The 19,019-nt window shown below is 46.7% G+C and overlaps 1 protein-coding gene across 1 annotated transcript in view; it reads right to left on the reverse strand.

Moving 5' to 3' along the window:
- IGF2R (insulin like growth factor 2 receptor) overlaps positions 1-19,019 on the reverse strand; it is a 110,312-nt gene that overhangs the window by 73,455 nt on the left and 17,838 nt on the right. The window contains exons 2-4 of the mRNA XM_061207284.1: positions 16,435-16,574; positions 6,519-6,643; positions 4,848-4,946 (exon numbers count right to left, since the gene is read on the reverse strand). Of these exons, the coding sequence (XP_061063267.1) occupies positions 4,848-4,946; positions 6,519-6,643; positions 16,435-16,574 (364 nt within the window). The remainder of the gene's footprint in view (positions 1-4,847; positions 4,947-6,518; positions 6,644-16,434; positions 16,575-19,019) is intronic.

Here is a 19,019-nt window from a genome sequence, read left to right on the forward strand (position 1 = left end):
CTCTCCCCGCAAGCCCAGACTTCATAGCCAACGCCAGCACAAAAGCTGTGTTCACGAGCAGCCTCTGCAGACAGAATGCCCGGGTCCAAACTCCGGGGCTGACACTTAGTATGACCACGAGCCAATCGAGCCTCTGTGCCTCGGTTTCCCCATGTGTCGAGTGGGAATAATAACAGTAACTATCGATACTTCATAGGGTTGCTGTAAAGACTGAACGAGTTAATACACGTAAAGCTCTTGGTGCAGGTGCTGGTGAGTCAATGTAAGTGTCATCTGTTGTTATTTACCGTTGTCACTTAGATACACAAAAGCATCTCAACTTTAACATATTTAAAATAGGCCTTTTGTCCCCTCAAAACCTGCTCTCATCCCAGCATTCCCCACCTCAGTAACGCACAATCATTCAGCCCATTGCTCAGGCCAAACTATGAAGGCCGTGGAGAAACCACACGTTCCACATCCAAACCATCGGCAAGTCCTCTCAGCACTTCAGACCCAACCCTGGGTCGGCTCCTCCATTACCACCCGTGTCCAAACCGCCATCACCTCTCGCCTGCAACAGTCTCTTTTAACGGGACCCCTGGTTCCAGCTCCCGTGTCCCCTACCCCCAGCCAATGTCTCCACAAGCACCCCATCAATCCTTCTAAAATTCCATTGGGTCACATCACTCTCTGCTCAAAATCCACCAGCGGCCTCCCATCACACTGAGGGTGAAATCTCAGCTCCTCCATGGTCTCCAACCTCGGGGACCCTCCACGCAGCCACGCTGGCTTCTGGGTGCAGTTCAGCCCCGTGGAAGTGATGCTGCCTCTACCTGGAATGATTCCCTGATAGCCCCACGGCTCTCTCACTGCGTTCAGGCCTCAGGTGAAGTGTCACCTGCTTAGTGTGGCCATTTCTGACATCGCCAGCTCTCTTTTTCTTCATAGCACTGGTGTCTATCACCAGGCACCCCCATCTGCTAACCTGAGTGTAAGCTCCCCGAGGACAGGGGCTTTGTCACTGTTGTAGCCCTAAGCAAGGCTTAGGACAGTACCCAGAACCTAACAGGGGTCCATTAAACACCTGTTCACTAACATGAAGAGAAGTTCCTCCTCTGGGCCTCTAGCTGGATTCTAATTTATGAGCATTCTCTCATCTCTATGAACGAATGGTCTTTTATTTTTTAAAAAGTCAAGGAGTATATCAAATCACATTATACACTTTAAGTATATGCAGTTTAATTTGTCCATTATACCTCAATAAAGCTGGTGGGAAAAAAGGGGGTGTAGGAGGAATGTCAAGGAACCCATTACAGGTGGCAAGATCCTGTGCTTTCAAAGTTCCCCCAAATTCAGAAGGCAAAGCATTCAAGCCCAGAGATGTGCCCCCGAGTAAAGGCCCAGGTCACCCAGTCTTTATGTGAAACATCCCCATATCATTTTAATCGCCTCAGCCACAGAATATTCTAAAAACCCATGTTCTCTGCAATCATTTCAAAATAGTTTGTTTCATCACTTCCTATGGATAATTCTCCTTAAACTGTCTTAGAAAACTGAAGCTATTCACAGGCAGGTCCATTTACAAAAGTTAACTGCTTAACGTTAATGTTTAGCTTTTAAATGTTTCTCAGAAAGATGCTATCAAACCCGCAGGAATGCGCTGACCCACTAACCCTCTTCCCCTGTCCTGTTTGCAGAGACTTCGCGGAGAGCAAACGGATGGAACCTAAGGACTTGCACCCCCTCGGAGCCTCAGGGGGGCACCTAAACTCACTTCAACCAAACCCTTAAAGCAAAGTCTCCCGTTGCCTACAACGCTGACCAGAGATCCTGATGCCAACCAAGGAGGGCGGGCATGGGCACAGAGCAGGTGAGGTCAGGAAGCCAGAACCACGCCTGGCACTACGTCCTGCAGAAAGGCAATGGAAGCGCAAGAAAGGGAGGACTGCAGACCCGGAGGAGGCTCTAGTAAAAGTAACCCGCGTCCATAATCCTGCAAATCTAAAGCTTGTCAACCCCTAGCAGGATAATACAGAAACATGAACTCAACTCAACGGGGCAGCAATTCAAGAAAGGAGACAAAGAAGCAACTCTCCAGCTACAAAATAAAGAAGAGGGAGCGGGTCGGCACACAGCAGGAGGGAAGATGGGGCCACACTCCTGCAACTAGCTGGATGTCACCGAAAGGCTTGAGGGCTTCCAGTGAGCCACGCCTGCGGACACCCAGCTCAAGGCCGTGAGCAACTTCTGGCTGTCTCCCGACTCCAGGAAGGAACAGGAGACACGCCCAATGCAGCGCCCCCCAGAACTGGAGGCAGCATCGGAAAAACAAGCAAGGCTCCTGGGGAAAGTCCTCCCACTTCCTGCTGCACCGAGCAGAGCAATGGAGACATTCATCAGCGCAGGAATGCAGCGGCCAGGGAAGGAGGCTGGTGCCAGCTCCCCACACCGCACACTGAGTCACCCTTGTTAACGGTGTATGGATGTACATTAACCGTATTTATGTAACTCCGGTAAGACCACTAGCTTGCCAGCTCTGCATTCTCTGTGTTCCCAAGAGTAGGATGGTAGGGGATGTACGTCCACGAGCTTTTACAGAAATTATGATCTAAAACGACCCCACCAGAATCCACTGAACAAGCACTACACCGGTGGGTTTAAAAAGGCACTTTTTGGAACCACCATGTTCTTTGCCCATCACACCATTCTAAATCTGACAAAGCCAAACCAACAGAAGAAATGAGGAGATATCAATAAGGTGTGGAAATCAAGGCCACACTGCCACTAAACCGAATCTAGGTTTTTTTTAAAGGAATGATGAGTGTTTCTACATTTCATATAATTTTTGAAGTTATATCATAGCCTGTAAGGTTTAATCAAATCCTACTGAAGACAGAGAAAAGGGACTATGCTTTATAGTGATCTGCTAGTGGTGACAGCGCTGCTTTTGCAGCAGCCATCATGCTCTCTGCTTCTTCCTGTCTTATGTAGCTACACCTAAGGCAGAGCAATGCCCTCCATACCTTCGGTCTATGAGCTCCATGAATGCAACAACCCTTTCAAAATGTAATGAAATTCCTAATGCTTAGCCCACAACATGCCCTCAATAAATGAAAACTCCATGAATAAAGCCCAGCTGCCAACCAGGCCCAAAGAAATGATCACTGGGAACATACCAACATTCCTCCTGCATCTTTGGATCAGCTTAGCTTCTAAGAGAAGTTAAACGTCACTTTTGAGAAAAACACAGACTGTATCTCCCCGTTCCCACCCCCCAAAACGACTTAGAACAGGGGTCAGCACACTTGTTCTGTAAACATGTTAGGCTTTGTGAGTGACGTAAGTCTCTGCTGTGTATTCTTCTCTGCTTTTTTTTACAATCCTATAAAAATGTAAAAACCATTCTTAGTTCTGAGGCTGTACAAACACAGGATGTAGTTTGTGACTTCTGACCTACAGCACAAAGAAAATCAAAAACAAGTCACTATTTCTTTATTTCTTTGGGGAAGCAATTATTCCCTAGGTGGTGGGAAACAACTGTCAGTTCAGCAAAGCAAGGTAAAAGGACGCTCAGTTAAAACAGGAAAAATGGGTGTAATAACTAACTGTCAGTTGGAGAATCAGGGCCCGAGGGAAGGAACCTCCATGGGGCCTGGAAGGCCTGGGGTCTCATAGGAGAGCACAAGGTGTCTGGCACTGTGGTTCAGAGATGCTTTTCCTGCCGTTAATGTACACTGGCAAACAGTTTAAGCTAAGTTTCAAAATGCAAAGTTTAAATTTGACACCATCTCCTACTAAATATCGGTGTCATTTCATTAGGCCTTATTTCTTTCCACACTTTGAACTTTCTTCCCATTGAACATTCCTTACACTCATGGAGGCAGCATTCCGACTGCCTTTTCTTTTGTAGATTGCCACATCTGAAGAGTCGGTGATAACTTACTATTCGTAACTAAATTTGTTTTTGTGTTTTTTTTTTTAATCTCCCGCTCCCTCCTCCTCCCCCTCGTACTCCCCCTCCTACTCCCCGCCACCCAGGCTCCTCCGAATCCCTAAATTCGGTTTTATTTTTTAAGAACAAACATCTCTTTTTGCCCTTCTTAAATGACAACACATTAGGTCATCAGCAGAAATGACTGATTACTCTCATCTGTCAGTTCCTAGTTCCTGAGAGTCTTTGAACTCAACCCTTCAGAACAGAAAACTAACAGAGAAAAGTGAGAAAACGCAACCCATGAAGACTGTTGTCTGGGTGAACACAGGAAGTCACCTTTAAGACCCGGGGTGGCGGGAGTGGGGAAGTGGCAGAGGAAACTGCCTTCTGCCCCCTCCAGCACCAGGGAAAGTCAGAGGCTCTAGGCTAGGGAAGAGGGTGCTTCATCGATCACCAGGAACACTTGACCAGATACCAGAGAAAGAATGGAAGTAATGATGACAGTCGTCTAGTCTCTGAGGTGAGCTGGCAAAGAACTGAAGGGCCAGGCACACCTGACCTGGATCCACAAGCCATCGAGAAGCCACCCCAAGGCTGAGGAGACGCCATCTGTAGGTGGCATGATAACCTAAACCCAAGCTCGACTTGTGACTTAGCTCTTGAGTTGCGTGGCATCAGAAACCAGGAACCAACCTGCGCTACACAAGTGAGCCATTCCATTTCCAGTCCGTCCTGCGTATTTAAACGCCCTGTCGTAGAAATAAGGACCATCCAGGACACCTTAACAATTAAATCACATGGTATCTCTGCTCAAATGGAGTTTGAAAACCAAAAAAACATTTCTACCCCGAAAGGTTGGCGCCAGTAGTTCAAATCCTAAAGGTCCCAGAATGTATTTCACAAACATGTAACCTTGAAGGGCCCTTGTTACCTCTTTATTCGCTTTAAATTTGTCTTCCTTGCAGGCTGCAGTCGTCCTCCACTCGAAGTAATGCACACAGTCTGTTGCAGTTACAAATTCGGGAGTTCCCTATTTTAAAAAAAAAAAGGAAAAATAAGTTAGCATACTGCATATTGTAAAGTGTTCTTTTTTTATAGTCAGAAACAGTGAAGGCTAACGAAAAATTTTAAACTAGCAGCCGGAGGTGGGGAATGACACACAACTCTTTTAGTTAAACAAGGTCATCAAGAAGTTCCCAAACCCAAAACTTCTGAGACAAAAGCTTCATAAAATCATGTTGGAATTTGGCTATAAATGATCCAAAACTGTTCTACTGCCCCAACTATGCAAGTACAGTAAGCTCATGGGAAGTAATCTTCACTGACCTCCCACTCGCAAACTCCAAATGTTCTCTGAACCAAATGCCAACAAAACCAAAGCCAGAAAATGTGACCTCATGCTTCCTGGAAGCCGAGGGAGGAGGCCCATCTGGACCTGACCGAGCTCGTACACCAGCCTTGCTCAGACGCCCCTGCACTTGAGGGCGGCCCCTCCCAGCAGAAGGGGACCAGCGAGGACTCCGAACTGGTCAGCCACAGTGTGGCTGGTTGATAAGACATGGCGGGAACTCACCTCTCTGCGCCCATGTGCAAATCTAAAGAGTTCTGTGAATTCTGGTTCTCACAGGGTGAACACAGAATTCTTGAAGACAATTTAGTTAAAATTCAAACAACAAGCTAGCTTATTCTGTAACTCAGACCTCCAGATTTCATACCATTGCAAACAGATTTTTTCCCAAGGTTTCAACATGGGCAATAGTGCAACTGACAGGCTGGTCCAAAATTAACAATATAAGTTTTATTTTTAAAGTTCTTCAGACAAGACAGTATGGGCCTGAAAACGCAACAGTCACAGCACCAAATTCTAAAAATGATATTTCAAAGCAATCTGGTAACCACATAAGTTTCACTCAACCTGATTTTTCTGAACACTTGGATTCTTACTCTGATTAGAGAACATTCATAGGGTTTGTACACAAATTGCTTTTGCTAAAAGCTAGCAATCATTTGCTGAGAATCCCTTTCTAAATACTAAAGATTAAAATCAAAAAATCACACACAATATGCGGAGAGTGAGAACAAACATCATGCTTTAAACAATTAGGTCCCATTTCAACACTAGTAATACCCCAAAAGTTGGGAACCCCATTACCCATTGGCCAAGGCTTCTTCTAGATAGATGTTAATATGTTCAATTTAATATAAATGAGGACAAACGTTTAAAAAAATAAACACATTGCCTTAAAAACTATCAAAATAAAATGCTGGGAGAAGAAGTTTCAGAATGAAAGAAAAAAAAATGTATGCCTGCAACATAAACATTAAACAGTGCTTTGAGTTTAAACACCCTAATCTTTACACTGTAGTTTTTACACAGGATGTGGGTCAAGTTTCACTTAAACGTTGTAACTATAAGCTTAGGATTTGTTTACTTATTGGTTCTTAATGGTGATGGTAATTAGGCTGGGGTTTCTGTTCCTCTGTTTGCTCGTGGTTTTAATTTTGCTCACTTAGTTATCCTAGAATACCCGCTACAACAAGAACGCCCCAAGGACAAACATTTTTAAAAGAAAGATTATAAAGTGCCTCTGGGTGGACTCACCAAGGTTTTCCCACATAAGAAGGTGATGCTACTCTGGATTCTGTGATTTGTGCTCTGCTGCTCACAGCTCACTGCTGTGTTGAATTCCAGGAGAGATCTGGTTGCGCTCTTCAAAAGAGAGTCACCTATTCAGAAAGAAAAGAGTATGAACAAGCCATAAAACATTCATAACCATAAAGCTCTTTCCAAGCATGAGCAAATTAAAAATGGCACTATAATTCATTTGAAAGCTTACAAACTTACAAACTGCCCCTTCCCCAGAATTCTCCGTCTCAGGAATGGCATCCCCACACAGCCAGCTGTTCAAGCCCCAAACACATTGCACTCAGTCCTATCTTCCTCTCACCTATCACATCAGAAAGTTGTATTGCTTCTACCTGCACCTCAAATGCATCCGCCTCTCTCCTTCTCTACAACTACTGAAACCACCGTCACCTCTCACCTGTATTCTGGCAACAGCCTCCTAATTGGGCCCCTTGCCTCCAACTCCTGTCTCGTCCCTCACCATCCTCCCTTCCCCATCAATCTTGCACCAAAAACATAAATCAGAATATATAGCTCGTCTGCTGAAATTCTTCAATAACTTCCCATCATACATGCTATAAAATCAAAATTCTTTAGAATGGTCCACAAGTACGGTGATCACTTCTCAGTTTGCCTGGGATATTACTGCAATAAAAAGTCTCCATAATATCAATATGATGATAGTTGGCATAGGAACAGATAAACTGACAAACAGACTGGAACAGAGATCAAGACACCAGAACAAAGAGCACACAGACATATCTATAAGTCAAACTTTGATACACAATAGAAGTAAGGTATCAGGTCAGAGAGCAAAGAGACTGTTCAATAAAGGAAACTGGAAACAAAACGGCAATCCATACAGGAAAAAGGATAAAAACTGAATCCCTACCTACCACTGTACACAAAAATCAACTCTAAAAATAAAAAAAAAAAAAAAATCAACTCTAAATGGATTAAAAGATGTAATCATCAGAAACCAAATTTTAACTCAGTAAAAGCTAGTTATCTTTTAGATCTTAATGTAGGGAAATACTGAAGACTCAAAAGCATTAACTACAAAAAAAAAATGTGGCTTATTAAGTTTAAAAGTTTATATTCATGAAAAAAATAGCTTAAGGAAAACAGAGCAAGTTATAAACTAGGAGATACGAAGAGCTGGCAAAGAACTAGCATCAAGAAGATATATACTCACACACAAACGAAAACAAAAAAAGTTTTTTTATAATTCTAGGAAATAAAACGAACGACGTCTGACAGAGAGAACACACTGAGAGGAGACAGAAGGGAAAACCCACACCTAGTCACAGTATGGTGATTTTAATATCAAAGGCAAAGATAAAATTCTAAAGCTTCTAGAGGGAAAGAATTGATCACATGCAATAGATAATATAAAATGGACAAGACATGATCAGACAAGAGAAAAACACCTTCATAAATAAAGAGATGTTCAACATCACTGGTGATGAAGACCATGCAGCTTACCAATTCCAGCCATTCTATCGACAAAAATTAAATACCAAATGTGGGAGGAGAGAAGGTCCAGAGCTCTCCTGTGTTGCTGGTGGAAATGTGAACTGGTACAACCACTACATAAGTGGGCATGGCATTGTGTCCTATCATTGAACATTCATGTACCCTAAGGCCTAGCTATTCAACTCTTAGCTAAATACATAAGCCAAAGCCATAGACATGTACAGGACAAGAAACATGTGAAAGACCATCTCGTGTTCTTCACATTAGCAAAAACCTGGAAACAGGGACTCCCCTGGTGGTCCAGTGGTTAAGACCCTGCGCTCCCAACGCAGGAGGCCCAGGTTCGATCCCTGGTCAGGGAACTAGATCCCGCATGCCACGACTAAGACCCAGCGCAACCTAATTAATTAATTTCTTAAAAGCCTGGAAAAAACTCAAATGGCCATCAAGAGAAGAGTGGACAAATTAACTTTGGTAGATCTACAGTATTACGTAGGAATCAGAGGAATAAGTCACAGTGAAAGATAATATAGTTGTTTTTCAACAATATAATATTGTTACCACTTAAATCCCAAAAAATTACACACAGCGTGATACATACTTTCTATTACGTTAAAAACACCACATACAGCCAGACATTTGAGAAAGACAGACAGACAGACTCTGGGAAAGAGAGGAAAGAAAAAAAAAATGTTCAAATACAGGATGTGAGCGAATGATCCCCTCCAATGAAGAAAGACAGTTGGATGGAAGACCACACAGACAGTGGTTATTGTCAAGGTCCTGGATTTTGTTAGAGAAGGGGCTCGTTGCATTATCCAAAACAACTAATTAAAAAACAGAAAGAGGTTACTTCACAGACTGATGATGAGTGCGTGTCACGACCTCAGGATTACAACTGGTCCAATTTGATAAATACACCAGAAATCTTTAATAGAGAGAGAGTAGAAAGAGTAAAAATTAAGACGCCAATGGAGAGCGGATAATGGCTTTCAGACCCACAGCACCATACCAACAACAGTACAGCGGTTCTTTCTCCTGCTTGCCTACGTGATTCTGCCTGCCACAATCGTCCTTCTCTGCCAGAAACTCCAGGGTTCTGTTTGAAAATCTTTTTTCGACCACATAGGCGCAGAAGCCCTGAGGCGGCTCCGGGACCGAGGACAGCGCCCATAGCCCCGCCCACAGTGGGCGTGTCTGGGAGCGGGGAGAGAGGGCGGGACTTCGACGCGCCCTGCAGCGCTGCGCTCCGGGAGACACGGAGGGCGGGCTAGGCCGGTGGGAAGTGGCGCGCGCAGCGGCCAGGAGGGGGCGCTCCCAGGCTGCGGGTCCCCCACCTTAAAGACCCTCCCCCCACGCCTCCTGTCCCCCCACACGGCGGCCCCATCCGGCCCTGTGCCCAGAGCTCCTGGGGGCTCCTCATAACTGCTGGGTTCGCCCTGAAAAGAAAACGAGGAGGGCCCTGGCCTCAGGCCGGGAGGGATCCGGCCGACCTCTGCCACCGCGGCGCGGGGCACCGGCATCCCTCAGCGACAGGCCCCATCGGCATCGCGCCCGCCTGTCCACCTTGCCTTCTTCCTCTGCCCGCTCCACCTGGCGGCCAGGACCGACTGCCGACCCCGGCACTCGGAGAGAGGCCGCAGTGCACCGCGGCAGTGAACCGCGGCAGACAACCGCGGCAACCGGCCAGTCTGGCCGTCCTCCCCGGACGAGAGCCGGGCGAGGACTGCGGGGCGGCGGCCAGCACGCCAGGCCCACGGCCAGCTCCCGAGGACGGCGCCAAATGGGCTGGGCCGCGCTCGCCGGGCCCGCCAGACCGCGCCGGGTCCTCCAGACCGCGCGCCGGGCCCGCCAGACCACGCTCTCCAGGCCGGGTCCGCCAGACCAGACCGCACTGGCGGGGCCCCACCAGACCAGACCGCGCCGGGTCCTCCAGGCCGCGCTCTCCAGGCCGGGTCCTCCAGACCAGGCTGCGCGCCCCAGGCCCGCCAGACCGCGGTCTCCAGGCCGGGCCCGCCAGACCAGGCCGCGCTCGCCCAGGCCGCGCCGGGTCCTCCAGACCGCGCTCTCCAGGCCGGGTCCGCCAGACCGCGCTGGGTCCTCCAGACCGCGCGCTGGGCCCGCCAGACCGCGCGCTGGGTCCTCCAGACCGCGCGCTGGGCCCGCCGGACCGCGCCAGGCCCACCAGACCGCGCGCGCCAGGTCCTCCACACCACGCTCTCCAGGCCGGGTCCGCCAGACCAGGCCGCGCTCGCTGGGCCCGCCAGACCAGCCCGAGCTCGCCGGGCCCGCCAGATCGCGCCGGGTCCTCCGGACCGCGCCAGGCCGTGCGCGCCAGGTCCTCCAGACCACGGTCTCCAGGCCGGGTCCTCCAAACCAGGCCACGCGCGCCGGGCCCACCAGACGGCGCTCTCCAGGCCGGGTCCGCCAGACCAGGCCGAGCTCTCCAGGCCAGGCCGCGCCGGGTCCTTCAGACCCTGCGCCCCGGGCCCGCCAGGCCACGCTCACCAGGGCCCGCCAGGCCGCGCCGGGTCATCCAGACCGCGCTCTCCAGGCCGGGTCCGCCAGACCAGGCCGAGCTCGCCCGGGCCCACCAGACCAGACCACACTGGCGAGGCCCCACCAGACTAGACCGCGCCGGGTCCTCCAGGCCGCGCTCTCCAGGCCGGGTCCTCCAGACCAGGCCACGCACCCCGGGCCCGCCAGACCCGCCCGACCGCGGCCTCCAGGCCGGGCCCCCCAGACCAGGCCGCGCTCGCCTGGGCCCGCCAGACCAAACCGCACTTGCCGAGCCCGCCAGGCCGTGGCGGGTCCGCCCGACCGCGGTCTCCAGGCCGGGGCCGCCAGACCGCGCCGGGTCCGCCAGACCACGCGCTGGGCCCTCCAGACAGCGCTCTCCAGGCCGGGCCCTCCAGGCCGCGCTCGCCCGGGCCCGCCAGACCAGGCCGCGCTCACCCGGACCCGCCAGACCCGGCCACGCGCTACCGGCCAGGCCCCGGGAGGTCCTCCCCACCCTGCGCGCCAGGGCACCCGCCAGGCCACGCTCGCCCGCACCCGCCAGACCCGGCCACGCTCCACAGCCCAGGCCGCGCCGGGTCCTCCCGACCCTGCGCGCCAGGCCCGCCCGGCCGCGCTCACCCGCGCCCGCCAGCCCCGGCCACGCGCTGCCAGCCAGGCCGCGCCGGGTCCTGCAGACCCTGCGCGCCAGGCCGCGCTCACCAGAGCCCGCCCGACCAGGCCGCGCTCCGGGCCTGCCAGGCCTCGCCTGCCACCCCCGCCGTCCGCGGCCGAGCCCAGCCGAGCTCGCAACCCGGCCTCGCTGAGGCTGCCGGGCCTGGCAATCGCGCCTCCACCTGCTGCCTCGGGGCCCAGCTCGCGGCCGCCGGGCCTCCTCAGCACCTCGCTCAGAGCCTGCCAGCCAGGCCGCCAGCCCTCTCCGTGCTAGTCTCCGACGTGCTCCAGCAAGGAAGGCCTCCCTCGCTGTCCACTCTCCCTTCTCTACTGTATCGTGTCTTTCGACGTGTGCTGTTCACGTGTTATTTCACCAAATTAAGAGTCCCCTCTGTCCAACTTTCCCCTACAGCTACTGCCTCACTTTTCCGCTCCTCTTTATATGAACACTCTGCGAGAGATTTCTACTCTCGCTTCTACCAGACACTCCCCTCCCCTTGTCCCCTGTACTGGCTGTTGCCCCACAGCCACGTGACCCACTGCTTTTCGGCTTCAAGTCTTTGCTCAAATGTCGCTTTCTCAGCGACACTTACCCCACTGAATATTCCTGAACACACACTCCTGAGACCCCCAGCACTCCTGACACCCCTTCCTTTTCTTTTTTATAGCATTCATCACAGTCTGATATACCACTGAGCCATTGTTTGTTCTTGTCTGTCTCCCACTCCACTAGAATGTAAGCTCCATGAGAAAAGGGATTTTTGTCTGTTTTGGTGACTGATTCAAATATTTGTTATAAATAAATGAATGAATATTAAGTGTTGGCTGTTTTAAAAATATTTATATATACATGTATCTGTCATGGTGTGATTTAACCAAGTAAATCAATAAAATATACTACAATTTATTGAACTATCCCCACAGTTAGGCTGTTTCAGCATATTTGCCACAACTACCAATGCTACAAGTAATTTTTTTGTACAAAAATCTATGTACAGTATTAATTCCTCCATTGTTGGTAAGATTACAGAAGTACATTACAGGGATCTAAGTTTTTAAATTTGATGGACAATGCCAGACAACCAGGAGAGACTATACATGAGATGAAAACATGAGTTATACCTAAAAATCAACGAGATATCATCTTAAATATCCAATAGAATTATATAATTTTAGAAAATGAAAGATACAAGAGGAAAAGGTATTTTCACATGTTAATAGAGACACAAAATTCAATCTAGTGATCAACCTGGATAGCTGTTGTAGATTTCTGTGAGTGCACACAAGAATCAGACAGTAAGTATCACCTGAAGTCAAGGGTCAGGCTCCTTAGAGTAAATGAAGTCACATGACCAGCAACTACAATTGAATTCACTCTATCCTACACCCAGGTCACCTATAAAAAGCCAGTCAGAATCCCAGGCTTTGGTGGTGAGTAACCTCACTTAACATCCTTCCTTAGTGGGTCTGCTACCTCGGTTAAATGGGCTGGTAACAGCCTTCATGAAGTGGACACCTAGTTTTTAACCCCCAGAAAGATTAATTAAATGAAAACCATGGTATTAATATTTAGGATTTTAGGAGGAATGTGAACATATTCAGTATTTTTACATACTTGCAATGTCTAATTTTATAACTAATTCAAAGGTTGTAACTAAGCAATTGATTTAGAATTGTGACAGTATTTGAACAACTAAGAGAACTTCAGGTTTATCATATTTCTACATTTAAACTATTAAATTTTTAAGAATTACTATTAGTCCTTAAGTTTTTACTGTCAGATCAGACATCTGAAGTACTTTAAAGAGAAATCAAATATATAAAATGCATAAATCACTTTAAAATGTGAAGATGATTCAACTCGGTTGTAAATGGAACCAAATGGTTGTTCACAGACCCCATATAAATGACTGCTAAACTCTGTTAGATTTATATACGTAACAATATAATATCCTTGGCCGAAGGAAGAACACAGGATTTTTTATCAAAAATAATGTAATATTATTTAAACCAAAGTTGAGGTCTTAATATTTGTTTCTAAGTACAAAAACTGCCCTTGCGGTCACTATAAAACTCACATCAACAATGATCTTCCGGGCTTCCCTGGTGGCGCAGTGGTTGGGAGTCTGCCTGCCAATGCGGGGGACACGGGTTCGAGCCCTGGTCTGGGAAGATCCCACATGCCGCAGAGCAGCTGGGCCCGTGAGCCACCACTACTGAGCCTGCGCGTCTGGAGCCTGTGCTCCGCAACAAGAGAGGCCGCGATAGTGAGAGGCCCGCACACCGCAATGAAGAGTGGCCCCCGCTTGCCGCAACTAGAGAAAGTCCTCACACAGAAACGAAGACCCAACACAGCCAAAAATAAATAAAATTAATTAATTAAAAAAAAAAAAAAAAAAACAATGATCTTCCCAGAAGGGTTACAGACAACCATCTTCCTATAGCAATGTATGAAGGTGCCCGCCTCTAGGCTCCTTGCCAGTAGTCCATGATTCAACCATTTAAACTTCTGCCAACGTGACTGAAGGAAAACTAGATTTCATTATTGCTTTGATTTGCATTTATGCCTGGCTTACTAATGAAGCTGAACTGACCATCTGGATTTCTTCTTTTGTGAATTGCCTTGTCTTAGACTTTGCCATTTTTCTACCGGGTTGTTTTTCTTACCATTTATTAAGAGAAATTCCTACCTCCTCCAGATTAAGTTTCTATGTTACTAGGTTTTTCCCAATGTTCTACTGTCTTTTTACTTTTAATTTTAACTAATCCATAATTTGTTACACAATATGAAGGAGAGGTCTAACGTTGTTTCCTAACAGATAAACAGCTTAATTACATACAAATTTTAGGTTATACGTTAAGTTCTCGTATGTATTTGGATCTATTGTTATACTAACTCTTCTGTTCCTCTGATCTGCTCCAGTTTTTGTGGCTATTTTCAAAATTCACATTTTTTTTCCTTTCTAGGAAGTTCATGTTAGTTTCCAGCTGTCCTCTAAGAGCCAGGAGTTCAGGTTACCCACCATAGTTCCCATATTAGCTCTACAACTGTCTGATGTGACCCTGTGACTAGCAGAACAAGAACCCTGAATAAATCCACAGGCTCTGCAGCTGGCCTGCCAGCATTCAAATCCATAACCATGCAACCTCTGGCAAGCTGCTTATCCGTTTAATGCTTCAGTTTCTTCATTTATAAAATGAGGGAAATGAGATCATCTACTGCAAAAGTTGTTGAATGAATTAAATGAGATAGTCTACTTCAAAACGTAACACCTGGCATGTAAGTGCACACCAAATTTAGTTATTATTTAGTTATAAAACTAAATTTACAATAACAAATTTAGTTATTTCTACCGTACAACACAAATTAGCAAAATTAGATCAGATTCAAGATTATCTGTGATAATGTTAATGTCACTCTCATTCGCTCATAGTAGTGTACTCTCCTGAGTTGAAGGACAGGGTAATAACCACTAGTGCTGAAAGTACACATCATCTAGCATACCATTCTCTCCCTCAGGGAGTTTGAGGCCCTAGGAAAAGTATGTCATGTGTGTCTGGGGGTAAAATGAGATTAGAAACAGCTGGTTTATATCATCATCAACTAGTAACAAATCATCTTTTTAACTCTCCCTTTTAACCAACCTTTCCTAGTCCATCAGGCCCAGCTTTCTAAAAACACTTTCTATCAGATTACTTCCCCCATTACCATCACAAAGACCCTATAACAGATCCACTACCTACCCCAGAAAATATCAACTCTCCTGCCCGGCTTTCAAAGCTGACCTGACTTGGTCATTCTCAAATTTTGTGCCAACCTCACAAATCACCCTCCTAGTGACTTGTGTGCATCTGGTATCCACCTATGTTACATTACACTATACTGTACTACCACAAACTAGAAGACACACTTTCATTAGCCAAAAATACTATATAGCCAAGTATTATAATAAAGTCAAGAGGAAAACTACTTTTCCTCTTTCTGAAAACCTAAGTAACACTGGCCAACAGGCCCACTTGTGGCCTCTCTCTCTGAATGGTCAAAAGATCCCAACCAGGAAACTGGTGATCTCATTTCCAAGTTTTTTAAGTATATCACAAAGTAATAAAATTTGGTCCAAGAGTTCAGAACAACCTGGTGCTTTCTCAGATCTCTACCCAGGGCCTCAAATCCCTCTTACCAGTGTTTTCAATCTAGACCGTCTCCGTGTTGGAAGAGAGGGAAACCAAACACACGCTGGACCTGACCAGGAGACCTCCCAGACCTCACTCTTCTTACTCTAAACCATTACTTTCTAAAAAGCCTTTTTTTTTTTTTAAAAAAAAAAAAAGCCCTTTTAAACTGTGCTTAGGAATTTCCATTCAAGATGAGAGATGGAACTACCAAAGTAAGCTGCCCCTCCCAACTCCAAAAACCTCCTGAGTTCCCTCTTCCCACTGCTACACTGTCCCCGGTCAGTCACACGCTGTCTCCACTTCATGACTGACCCTCACCATCAGACCTCACCACTGAAAATGCCTTGGTCAAAAGGTCACCACCCACCGACATCCATGACATCACATCCAAGGATGACACTGGCTGCTTTTATGTCTGCCCTACGTCTCTGGGCATCTGCCCCTTTCCCACTCCATGTAACTTGGTAGGGCTGTCAACCACTTGGATTACCCTGCCAAAGGAAAGGGATACTGACAAAAAAAAAGAGGGCTTTTGGGGAAACGAAATGAGCCCTACCTAGGAAAGAAAGGTTTGTGCTTTTTCCTCTGGGATGGGCGGTCCTTAGGACTATTTAATTTTTAATGTAAGCCCAAAACCAGTGACCACCTTTGACCCCATGTGAATACAGACTGCCTGAGACTCAAACCACCACAGAAGGAGGCAGAAAGATATAAAGGGGAAGGGAGCTAGGTACTAGAGGAAATGAGGTGAAAGAGGGAGAAAAGTAAAGACAGGGTTTAAGAAAAACATGAGAAGGCAGATCCATGTAGAAAACGTCCTTCTATATCAATAAACACAAACGTGCATAATTCTTCATAATGATTGCATAGTATCCGCTAGATGGGAGTAACCTAATCTGGTCTCAAATTGGAAGTTTAAATTGTTACCACTTTTAACTCCTATAAAACATAAAATGTATATTATGTATCATAAGCATATATAATTGTATAGACAGCTGTATATACATAGAGTCATTTTTGCAAAATTGGGATCGTGCACATCCAGTAATTTAAGGGTAGTTTTACTTACCCACGGAACGAAAGCTGTTTGTCTTCAAGTCGTGCATACAAACAGCACTTGATACTCCACACTGGGCAATATTCACATTTCCACAGATGTTGATTTTATAAAGCATGTTATTTTTGGTATCAACAGCTTCCCATGTATAACTAGAAAGGAAGAAAAGCAATTTGTCACTGTCACTGATCTGCCAATAATTAAACTTCTCTCTAGTTTCATATTCAAGCCACAGTTGCTTAAGATTACCATAACCTAGAAAATACACTTTCATTAGCCAAAAATACTAAACTCAAACTACGTTAAGTTGAATAGAAGCCAGGGCAGAAACCACTAAATACCACCTCACTCTGGTTCAATCCACCCTGAAGCAGCCTCAAGACTCCATGAACATTGAAATATACTTAAAATTCTACCATTAATTTAAGAATATCAGCTCAGATGTCTAAGTCATTGCTCAAGAATCACGTTGAATTTTAAGATAGTGACCTTTCCAATCACACTGGAATGCTGAAAAGCCAAATGATTGTTTTTAACTTCATCTTAATTAAAAACTAGTTACGGCATGAAAGACAGTTCTAGTTCTGGTTTTACCTTTTACAGCTACAGTTCAGATCTGAACTGACAAGGTGAAGCTGTGCCATGAGGCAACTGATCCAAAATCAGACAAAATTTACTTTAGGTTGATTCAATGTATCAAGCATTTTACATGCACTAAAACTTGCTGTCTGTTCAAACCTCTGGCAAAGTAGATACTGAGCAACTGCGCATGAACCAAAATGCACACTTGGGACAAAACACAACTGACCCTTGAACAACATGGGTTTGAACTGCATGGGTCCACTTATATGTGTATTTTTTCCCCTAAGTACTGTACCGCCATATACCGAACTACATGATCCACGGTTGGCTGAACCCACAGAAGCAAACTGCGGATACAGAGGGCGAACTGTAACGTTATATGCGAATTTTCGACAGGGGGGTGGGCAGGGTAGGGGGGTGGCACTCCTAACACCCACACTGTTCAAGGGTCAACAATAATGCTCTGTCAGTCCTGTCATAAAAATTATTCTCAATTCTCCACTCTTCCCAGGGAAAATGTTGTGTCCATTTTGTAAAACTTCCTCAGCAAGGGTAGACAGGAAATGAGGAAAGTAAATAAAAAGTTCCTGGCAAAACGCAAGGATACATTCATGCAACAGTATTGTTGAAAGGAAGATAAATCAAATCAGACTTGCTTCGGCTAGGCCTATCCTGGAATTGTGGGGGGCCTGGGTGTGAGACCCTGAGGTTGCTAAACCCTAAGAGCATGTGTATGTGTCAGGAGTACCCAAAGCAGTACCAGCTGCATGAGAGAATGCACTCCCCCAGGAGTCCACTTACCACAGGTGACAAAACACCAGGCCACACACCCCTCCCTGACCAGAGCCCGCCTCCCCAGAGCCCCGCCCAGCAATGGAGGAGCCCTAACACAGGGTTACTGGCAGGCAAGGAGCCAAGCATTCTCCTGAACCCAGGTCTGGGGCCCCATCAATTCCACCTGCCAGGAAGCCAAGGACCTGGGCACAGTCAGCATGCAGGCAGGGCTGCAGAATGCTCCCCTGGGAGTTCTGACAGCCTCTGAAGTGCGAGAAACCTGAAAAACAGGTTGGGGTGCTTTGGTGAGGGCCCAGCTGGGCTCAAAAGCAGTTACCACTGAACTCAGCTTCTTCATCGGTGACACCTTAGAGATATCTCCCAGAGTCAGGAGAGTTACATGGCCTGAGAAAACGACCAAGTGATACCAGGCACGAGAAAATCATCCATCAAGGCCTGTTTCTTTTGACCTTCACTAACCTTCATTCATTCGCTTCACAAAATATTTTCTTCAGTACTTAGAGAGGAGTACAGCGATGATCAAACAACAATCAGACCAAAAAATCCCTGCCCTCCTGGAGTGTATATTCCAGGGGAGGACAGAAAATAAACAGGTAAAGAAATACACAGGAAAATTCCATCTCCTAACACAAGCATGCTTTTACAAAAACAAAATAGCTGAATGTGATAGGAAATGACCGAGTAGTTACTTAATGTTACTTAATGTCATCGGGGAAGTCTTTTGAGATCATACTCACCCTGGGGCTTGAATGACAAAAAGAGCAACCCAGGGGGAGATGTGGTGGGAAGAATATCCAGCAGACTTACTAGCCATTTTGAGGTGGGAAGATATCCAGCACATGACCAGCCATTTTGAGGTCCTGAGGCAGGAATAAACTTAGCACGTGGATGGAAAAGAAAGGAAGGCCCTGTGGCTGGAGCAAGGTGGATAAAGAGACCAGGAGAAGATGACGTCCAGGAGATGGGGACACCTGGTCACGCAGATTAAAGGAAGCAGTTTTGATTTTGTACTTGAAGCAAAGAAAGGCCAAAGACCCACTCTGTGGATCTTTCCTTAAAATTTAAGCTAGGGTTTTCATGTGCAGAGAGTATTAGTAAACTTTTCTATAAATTACAGTTAATTAATGAAAATCGTGAATCTCTTACTCAGGACCCCTAAGTTTTTCCAGGATAGCAGACATCAGATTTAAACCCAAATTTAAAGCAATGGCATCATTAAA

Source organism: Eubalaena glacialis, chromosome 12 (genome assembly GCF_028564815.1).
Source record: "Eubalaena glacialis isolate mEubGla1 chromosome 12, mEubGla1.1.hap2.+ XY, whole genome shotgun sequence".
Taxonomy (NCBI): domain Eukaryota; kingdom Metazoa; phylum Chordata; class Mammalia; order Artiodactyla; family Balaenidae; genus Eubalaena; species Eubalaena glacialis.